Genomic DNA, 10694 nt, shown 5'->3' with positions numbered 1-10694 from the left:
CCATATGTGCGGAACACATCACAAATGCTAACCACACTCACAGAGACATCAACACAGACATGGAAATGCTACACATCCAACCAAAAAGCCAGAAACTAAACACATAAATAGTACTTACAATAGAACCTTTCCTCTGGCATGTAAGCCAACAGAAAGATTGAATGTAGGCTATAGTATTCCAGGAAGAGATGAAAATGGAGATTTACATAGTATCTTGGAAAGGGCAGTGGTAGAGGAAGACTGCAGAGTAAACAAATACGAGTTCAAAGAGAGCTAGTTTGCTTTAATGCAGAAACTCGTATGTTCTTTTCTATAAGTAACACATTCCCACGGCAATATCTCTAAAGACATAGCTTTCATTTAAAACGACGCCATTGTAAAAACTGATTTACAAACCTCAATAATCAAAGAGTATTTTTATTTTTATTTTTATTTCAAAACAAGAAGGTGTACTAGTGGTATCACTATTAAAATAAGATATTATTTACAATTATAATTTCAAAAGATAACCTTAAAATTTACCTCTGAGGTTCTGGCTGATATGTACATCTATTATCAGCATTAGATCTCACTTAACGATATGTGTCAGAAGAAGAACAATTATTGTTTGTATGCATCTGAAGTCTGACTAGTGTAATATGTAGCCAATTGACGATGTATAGAATGGAAAGGGAGAGGAACTGGCCACCCTACCCTATTATCTCCTGGCTTAGTTGCCTCATAAGTGGTGTCTTATTTGTATCACGTGTGATACAAACAACCTTGAAATATCTTACGATCATTTACACATTATTCAAAGTTATATCTTTGTTATTATAGTCTGTAAGACAAGGAAATGCAACATGGGATCAGAGGACGAGCAACCTGGTTCACAAGAAAAGGACTAGCTGAGGTAATAACATTAGTTTTGTTTTATTGTATGTCCGATCATGCGCACTACCTCCTTTCTGGGACTTACAAAACGTTTTTATAAGACTGTACCTTACGTACGATAAAACTTCTTTATTGCTCCCTTCGATCATTTCGAGGCTCTTTTAAAGAAGAGATGAACATTTATCCTTTTTAGCACATGGATAATAGAGTAGAGTTTTCTGCGGGTTTCTGTGATTTGCATGTCCCAAATGAGATTATTATCTATTCGGGGAAAATTTATTTCATTTTTCTGAGGAAAGTATCCAATTGAGACTAATATGGTATTAGAATTTTTTTTTTTGTATTCTATCCAAGAAATAAGCTGTTAAAATATGCCCAGTTATAATACTTCCACTCTGTATATTGGATCATAAGTTTGAAGTATTTTTTACAAAATAATTGTTTAAAATTATTAAAAAAATAGATTTTATACGTTTTGAGACTTGATGAATAAAACAAAATGAAAAATAAATAGACCTACATGTTATTTTTTAAAACACTTATTGGTAGGCTCTTTATAAATCAAAACCATAATTTTTAGAACATTTTCAAGATATTCTATTTGTCACCCCGTGTAAATTTTGTATGCACAGCTTCTTCATAAAACTGAAAACAGGAAAGTTACAAACAGGATTTCATACTTTTTACTCACCTAGTATACAATATTTATTTCCCTGTGGGATTGCCTAAGATACTTACGATTTTAAACTGACTTGCATGAAGAAGTTCCTTCCTTTCCTTCAAGATTTATGGACGCTAAGTATTGCGACTCAAACCGGTGGACTTCGTGGGTTATATGGTAAAGTAATGACGTAAAGCTCAGTGTTTGGTCAATGAAAACATGTTAGCTGCGTACAGAGTATAGCGCAACAGCCCGATGCATGGATAGTATATTTAGTTTCTGGTTAATATAATGAAGTATAAAATTACCTTGGTAGCTTAGTTATGTCCTCAATGTGTTCTGTTTTATTCTAATTTGGAAAAGATTCAAAACCAGATTTCCCATCGTATCTTAGGGCCTGGAGGAACATACATCGATAGAGAGAAAATGACCAGTAATTTTGCATAGATACTTATCATTGAGGAACAGATTTAATTTGCAGAACGTAAATTTAAGAAATTTTACCTTTCGAGGGAAACCATCCAAGGATTCTTATCGTCTTTAAAAATCCATCTTTTGGAACGGACTTGAATTTCTAAATCTCTAAAGTTGTATAGATGTTTGCCTATCTTATCATCAAATTATGGAGTTTTGGAAATGTAATTTTATCAAGAACAACTGGAATTTCTTTGCACGTAGCATAACAAAGACATGAAATATGTGAATAAAAAAAAAAGGAAACGAATTATGGAGAAAGGAGCAACTTGTTTCCTTGTTCGGTGGGTGTGTAGCCGAGCCGCGCCCAGATCAGAAGACTTCGCCTGGTTAGAAAGCACTTCGCAGTTGCCTTGTTGGTTTTGATCTGCATATGGGTTACACTGCCCTCATATCGGACTGAAGGCCAAGGTAGAACAAGTATACAGAAAGAGCATGGGTAAAAGTCTTTTAATTCCGCGACAATGATCACCAAGGCAATGTCAACAACTATAATACCTCATGGAAATACATCGCTGCCAGCTGTCGAAGTTAACCTTGTACGATTTATCAGACCCAATATTGCAGGACGCATTTAATATTATCATCGCGGCGGTTGAATTCTGTGATCGTCTTCGTAATAACATTCAGATAGCCAGAGGATTATATAGTTACTTCTTCAATCATATGTATCTAGGACAGATAGAAATAATGCCACGACATGAATTCCTTTTTTGTTGAAAGAGCGGTTCTGTACTTTTGGATTGTTTCCATTAACCATGAATAAAATCCGCAAGAACACTAGCAAAGGATGAACTGACATCAGAGTGTTTTGCAGTTACTTCTCTGCGATTAAAACTCCACGACAAGCACGGACTCAATTATATTCTTTGCAATAGGACATGAATGGATAGGACCTATTCTTTGTGTTATGTTGTCTTAAATTATTGTAATAAGTAATGTTAATCACAAAGTTCGCTTATTTTACTATGTGTAATAGTCATGATAGAATTTAAATGCGTCTAACAGGTTTCCAATGCCCAGTATTAAACAAATTTAGTAGATAGATGAGTCTTATACACAATTTACATACAATAGATTATTGCAACGAATGAAACGCTCCAAGAAAATTATATAACAAATCCAAAACTGAAAATTAAATATAAAAGAATCAGGAAATTCTGTCTGTAATTACATAAAAAACAAATTATTCATTATTTATTTAGTTATTCCGATGAAATTAAGGCCATCAGGCCTTCTGTTTCATATGACCAGGAATATAAGTAATTTAAACACAAAAAATGCAGAGAAAAGAAATAAACAAGAAAAAGAAATAAAAGCACAAATACAAATACAAAATTTAAAAAATACAAATACAGAAATAGACAAAAATGAAAAAGCACAAGTACAATTAATTGTTTAATAAACACGTATTTAATGTATAAGTAAGTAACTAAGCATCTGAAGTTAAGTAACTGTGTGTACAGTTTTGAAGAGAGATAATACAATAAGTAGTTATGCAGTAGTAGACTATAGTCATAGACAGATCTTTGGAATACTTGCCCAAGAACTGTTTTTTGTTGTTGATTATACTGCTGCATTGTATATTTAGAGAAATAAATTATTCATCATCATCAACATCATCATCATCAGCCATACAGGTTATAGTCCCAGAAGGATTGTTACGGTCCACAAAAGTTTTCAGCCCATCTCTTCATTTGACGTCCAGTTGATCTCCTGCCTCTAGGTTGTTAATGCAGGATTGCACGAGGAATTCTATTCCTAGACATACGCCTCACATGCTGAAGCCAGTTATCTTGATAGTGACATACGGCTGTATATAGAATTCATTTCAAGTTCCTTTAAGATGTCTTCATTTCTTTTATGATTCCACTTAGCATAGCCAGCTGTTCGGCGCATGAATCTCGCTCCACTAGCAGTGATTCCACTTGCGTCACATTTCCTTAGAGTCCATGCTTCACTTCCATAGCGCAGGACTGGTCGTGCTAAGGTTTTATACAGACGATTGCGGGTATGTCGCTGAACTAGAGTTGATTTCATGATTCTGTTTATGATGCTCATTGATTTATTATACTGTAAAATTTTGTCATGAATATCTAAATCTTGATAGGAACGGGCTCTTTGCCACAAAAAGCCATAATTTTAGTTTTGTCGGTAGAAATTTTCATAGATTATTTATCTGCTATGAGTTTCAAATTGTATGTAGACCTTTGTAAATCGTCCTCTGAACAGCTAGCAAATCTAAATCATCTGCAAATGACAATACGTCCAAATTTAAATTGTGGTTTATTGGTATGTGGCCATAGCTTGTTTTCCTAAATTCACGTATCATGGCATTCATATAGAAGAGAGAACAGTGGGCATCCTTGTCGGACACCAGAAGAAACCATCCTCCAGGCTGACAATTTATTTGCAATTTTAATTGAGATTGAAGTATCTTTATATATATATATATATATATATATATATATATATATATATATAATAAATAATCGAAACAATTTGTTATGGGATGCAATCTTCTACCAATATATTCAATGAGATGTTACGATTTACACGATAAAAAGCTTTTTTGAAGTCCAGAAATGCAATGTGTGTTTCTATATTGAATTCTCGTTTTTTGTTAGTCAAAAGTTTCATTATGACGTAGCCATCACAGCATGATCTGCCTTTCCTAAATCCGTTTCGTTCTTCGCCCAAAATGTTCTCATAATATTAATATAATTAATTTTTTATTAAATTTGCAAATATTTTGTAACCAGTATTTAATAAACTAATTCCCCTATAACTTTCACAATCCTTTCTACTCCCTCTCTTGTATATTGGTATCATAAGTGATTTTGACCAACATTGAGGGAGCTCCTTTCCATTCCAAATCATGTTGTGGAAGTTGTGAAATCTGTGTAGAAGTGGTTCACTCAGTTTTTAAACAATTCCATGTTTATGTTTATAGAAATAAATTTATTTTCATATTATATTACCGTTATAAAAAGAAAACTTTCGTACAAGAATTGAGCACCAGTAAATTGGCAACGTATGTAGTTGTACAATCCAGAAAGAAGCTTATTTGGATGCCGCACAGTGCTTGAGTGATGACAAAAACACACATGCGGACACGGTACCTTATCTGTAGCGACATCCAAACAAGTATAGGTCATTCGTTATCTCGTGAAATCAAATACATGCGATCGCCGTAGCTTATAGTAAGAACCGTATGGTGGAGTTAAGCGAGCTACCTAGTTATAAGTTGAAGCATAGCGAGGGAGGGAAGCTTCCTAGTCCACTTTTTTTCTTCCCCTCTTGCGCCGGTAGGTTTCACGAGATAACGACTGACCTATGCAGTATGTGACATTTTGTGTATATTTGACATAGGCCTACGTGTACTTGAAGTGTGAAGATTATAAATTACATTATATGCATCAATAAATATTTTACTGTGAATGGACAGCAGGACATCTGATTGCTTTGTGGCCGTAATAATTGAAACATTGAAAATTAAGGAATTCTTGGAAATTACGTTGAATTTATTGTCATCTTACTTTAAACATATATCTGAAAGTTATCCAGGTACAATTCATGACACTGAAGGTGTCTCCCTTGTTATAATATTATACAAATGGCAGTTTTCGTTAATAACTACAAAAGCATATATGCAGTATTCATAAAACTTATCAATACTCTAGTGGGTTTCTTTAATCATACCCTTTATACTGAATGATCACAGCTAGGTAGAGAACCTAAAATACGAGATAATTAATGTGCATATAATTGTACATATAATTGAAATCATACACTTAGAAACGATAACCTGCGATTCATAACATGTCGTTCTCTATGTGTAAATAACATGACGATGTACTCATCATATATGCCAAGGATTTGTGGAATTTAATAAAAGATTTGGGTTTTATACGCAATAGAATGAATAGTTCGTAATTTGGCAGCCGTGCGGTGCTTCTGTACATTGTATTTCAGAGTGCTTACAGTATAAATAAGCCAACAAGTATGATAATTATACAGAATGGATCAAAAGCCAGGCCAAGGAATATCACAAAGCTTTCCTACAAAATTACAGAATCGAAAAAAAATATTCGTATGAAAATAATAGCTGAAGAAACCTACCCCATTCTCTTCCAAATCATTTCCTTCTGTGTTGATACATCGCTGAAGACGATCTGGGACACTTCAGCATACTTCTCCGCGTAGTATCTGATCTAAATCAGTTTCCCCATAAACATTTTCATTAGCTACTTTCAAATCTTCAACTGTTGTTGAAATGGGTTGTGACTTTAGGTCTACCTTGCAGGTGCTACTCATCGACTAAACCAGGTGTACTCAATGTGGTACTCTTTTAATAACATTTGGTTCTGTGGTCATGCGTGTAAATATGTGCTCGCGAGCACAAATGCTCCTGAGGTTTTTTTTTCAGTTGAAATTTTGTTATCTAGCCGGAACAAACAGTGTTCCTATCCATCCATTACACTATTTTAGCGACCTAATAGGCCTTCCCGTATTTCACGGTGTATAACCCTTTTCAATTCAGTGTGGACTTAATAAAAAATCAAGATTATTCAAGAGAGTAATATGGTTGCCCGTGAGGAACTTCAATTGATAGATCTCCAGTCCACCTTAGCGCTGAAATATTTGTTTTAAAATGAGAAATTCATATCTTTGGGGGGGAGGGTGAGGCAGAAGATACAAGAAGACTCCAAATAATGCGGAGTGTTTCTTTCAAATGTCTGGCTATATTAGGGACAACCAAACTATGCGAAAAACTTTCTCATTTATGAACAGGCTTAGGATCCGAAACAACTTAAGAATGAAATGACGTTACAGTGCAACGGAGTATAGATGGAGTGAGGTGAAGCATTGAGTTTTGTTTCCTGCGCGTAGTGTAAAATCCAGTTCGTGACCAGTGGTACAGTATTCTTCCATCTCTCCCTACGAAACGAACTCAGGCCATCACAGTGCATTTTCAGTTCATAATGCAAATTTTTATGGAACTAGTTGCAATTGTGTACATCGTTGTTCATTGTAACGCTAACGCCTTCAACGTCGCGAGGGACATGAAAACTTGTGAGGTATGTGTCCTACTTCATTTTTCCACCGTCACTAGATTGTACTATTAACAGTAGAATATAACGCAGTACATTGACGTCGTTGTTTACATTCACAGTATGTGTGTCTACTATGTTCAAGGAACTTTATAGTCAAGTTGTGCGTACATTGGTTGCTAAAGTGTACCGGATCCTAAGCCTGCTTGAAATACGAGTACTACCTCAAGAACAAAGCACGATCACGATTAACTGATCCACATCTGCAGGACTGTTTCTCCTTGGACATCAGTAAAATTCTGAATGACATTCAGATTCAAGGATATCATTTCCCGGATGATTGCATTAAAATTTTATTTATTTATTTAATTTATGTAAAGTCCTATTAAATCTATTCGGTTTCATGATGCTCGCTCACTTAGTATGACGTGTGGGTGGTACTCACAAAAGGCTGAGAACCCTTGGATTAAAGGCTATTAATCTGCGAACTTGCTTGTGTGATCAACGTTAATTTCCTTGATATGGTAGCGGCTTAGTCCATCTTACGAGCACTTCTACGGAGTAAAGATATTACAAAATGTTATAATTTGCAAAAAAAAAAAAAAAAAAAAAAAAAAAAAAAAAAAAAAAAAAAAAAAAACTATAACCGGTTCGGTAGCTCAGTGGCTTACGACGACAGCGGATCCGAGTTCAAATCCTGGCGACGACGGAGATGTGTTTTTGGTGAACAAAGTCAAGAATATGAGGGTTTTTGTCGGGATTCTTCCGTTTTTCCCTTATTATTTTACCAACACTCTCAACAATTCACCTTTCATTATTATCTCCGTTTCTAAAAATAGGATGCCATTTGTGTTTGTACGGAGTTGAACTATCGTTTGCCATGGTAGGAATTCCTCACAGTTGGTCTAAAATATAGTAGATGGCAGTTCAAATAACATATGATTAGACTTATATCTTCTACTTATATACATATATTGTATATACACGTGTGTGTATGTATGTATGTGCATACATGCAAGCAGATACGTAAAATGTACGTAGTTGAAAGTAGTCTAACGCTATAAAAACAGTTCAAGTAATAATTTGTAGTACGGCATTAAGGTATAGAACAATTTAAAAATTATACAACAGAAAACTGAGTTCAATAATACCGATAACATCAAAGGAACAGATGATAGACGACATTAAGATACTGTATATGGACGTATGAGGAGACAAAGAAGAAGGCAGAAAATAGGAAAGATTGGAAAAAGCTCAGTTTGCAGCGAAAGATCTGCCCTTGAATGAATGAATGAATGAATGAATGAATGAATGAATGAATGAATGAATGAATGAATGAATGAACACCAAAGGGTAACTCTGCTGCACATGAAAGCTGGTCTTTTTCTAATACTTCCTCTTAGCCTGTCATAATTTCATCTATTTTTCAATATCATATTGACCTTTGAGTCTAATGTAAAATTATGTTTTAAGTAATAGCTATAATACAGACTTTAAACCTGACTCTTGTATTTGATCCGGAAAATTTTAAGGAAGGAAGATAAAGAAAGGACAAAAATAATAATATACAGTATTTCATTTTGAGGGAAAGGAATATCTTAAAGCATTGATTCTGAATGGCAAGGATCACACTATAGGTTGGAGTCTGGTTTGTGATTTAATTAGGAACTGCAAAACATCCTTTCGCCACTAGGTACGCTTCTTGACCGTCACTTGTCTTCCCGTGCGCTTCTCCCCTCCGTGTAATGGAGCTCTATCTCCTGCAGAGTCTTGCCCTCAGTCTCCAAGAGCCGGAAATAGAGGAAGACAAAGCCAAGGACACTGACGGAGCCGTAGAAGAAGAAAGCGCCATGAAGTAGGAGGCCGTGCTCGATGTCGAGGTACGTCTTGGACGCCAGGAACAAGAAGACGTAGCATGCTGCAGCCGTGATGCCGCTGGCGAGCCCACGCGTGCGGTACGGAAACACCTCGCATAACAGCGTCCAGGGCATCTGGCTCACGATGCTCTGTGCGAAGGACAGCAGCACGAACAGCGCCAGAGGAAGCCAGCGGGAGTGATCTGCGGCGCCGGACAGCAGCAGCTGAGCGTACAGGCCGAGCAGCAGGCAGGATATTGCACACAGGGCGGTACAGCTCAGCGACAGCGCTCGCTTACCTGCCCAGCGTACCAGGAGAAGCAGGCACAACGAGCCTATGATGCCCGTGCCCGCCGACACCACCTGCATCAGTCATTTTCAAATTGATTTAATAAGAAATCTTACATGCAGCTTAAGAGTAAGCCTAGTTACGGCTAAATTTTTATGAACTTACAGATTCCTTAATGTTTACCACATTATGTTGATGCACTTTTCGGTCCATGCTGCACCAGATTTGAGGTATCTGGGTTTATTAGTTCTCAGTCTATTGACATTTATTATATTTTTATTACAAATGGATGTAAAAATTCATTGCATAACACTTTTATTCTTACTGAGCTGACATTTTGTACAAGTGGATTGACATGTATATTGATGCCTTATTGGTGTCACTTATAAGGTTCAAACTTATCTTCGGGCAGCTGGCTAAACAAATAAAAATTCCTATGATTTTAATATCGTATGAATATTTTACTGTCAACAAATTTTTTTAATTTTAAAATTTGGTATTTCTCGTTAGAGATCTTTCCTTCTCCACTCTGTCCTAGAGTAATGATCGACAGAATTTTTTTTTTTTGAAGAGGCGAATTGAAGCCGAAACAGAGAAAATTCAAAACAATAAATAGAGTTTACACTCTTGAAAACACAAGTTTGTGTTTTCGCAGATCTTTTCCAAAGGTTTGATCCTTTGATTGCATTTGGTATTATCCTTTGCAGTCTTTGGATCTTCCAAAGGCTTTGGCCTGTAATACACAAAATGGGATGATATTCCTTGACCCAGTTTGCGAATCTCCGGTTTCGAACTATTCTGTTCTCATCACCACGACGAAGAAGTCGTGGAACTGTAATCTTGTTAGAAATATTGCAAAAGCAAAGTCTGTTGATGACTACTCTAGGACAGAGTGGAGAACGAAAGCTCTCTAAAAGAGAAATTCCAAATTGTAGAATTTGATACACTTCCACAAATGCTATTGCTTTGTCTTTTGACTTACGTCTTTTGACTCTGCTTTGCAAATTTTTAAATTTAATCTTCTATTAAATAATGCATTACTATTGTAATTCCACCTATAAAATCTTACACTAACACACAATGGATATAAAATTGACAGAAAATTTTAATCCTTGTGCCTATTACAACATTCCCAGAAATTCCCAAAGAGTTCGCAACGTTTTCTACATAGCAGAGTGCTGAGAAAGGAAAAAACTGAGAATGAAGCGTGTATGCATTTTTAAATAGACCTACAACGCTCATTTCTCTCGTGTTCTAAATGTTCGCTTTTAATCATACATTTTGAACTGTTTAGACACTATTATTTCTCGTTTAAATTTCTTGTTGGTCTTGCCAAAAGCTGCAATATTTGAAACTGAGGAGATAATTGTCTTGTTGATAAATAAAAATGACAGAGGAAACAAAAGTCTTCGAAGAACATCTGTCTCAGTTCCGCTTTTCCTGACACATATCTCACTAGATACGCCGGAATACAACTATAGGCTCTG

The 10694-nt window shown here is 35.7% G+C and overlaps 1 protein-coding gene across 1 annotated transcript in view; it reads right to left on the bottom strand.

Annotated features, from left to right (window-relative positions):
• Positions 1-8652: 8652 nt before the first annotated feature.
• LOC138705943 (facilitated trehalose transporter Tret1-like) overlaps positions 8653-10694 on the bottom strand; it is a 221755-nt gene continuing 219713 nt past the window's right edge. The window contains exon 6 of the mRNA XM_069834750.1: positions 8653-9281. Within this exon, the coding sequence (XP_069690851.1) occupies positions 8772-9281 (510 nt within the window). The 3' untranslated portion in view covers positions 8653-8771. The remainder of the gene's footprint in view (positions 9282-10694) is intronic.

This window comes from Periplaneta americana, chromosome 9 (assembly GCF_040183065.1).
Source record: "Periplaneta americana isolate PAMFEO1 chromosome 9, P.americana_PAMFEO1_priV1, whole genome shotgun sequence".
NCBI classification, from domain to species: domain Eukaryota; kingdom Metazoa; phylum Arthropoda; class Insecta; order Blattodea; family Blattidae; genus Periplaneta; species Periplaneta americana.
Note: the sequence above shows the minus strand (reverse complement) of the source record. Positions and strands in the feature narration are given on the sequence as shown.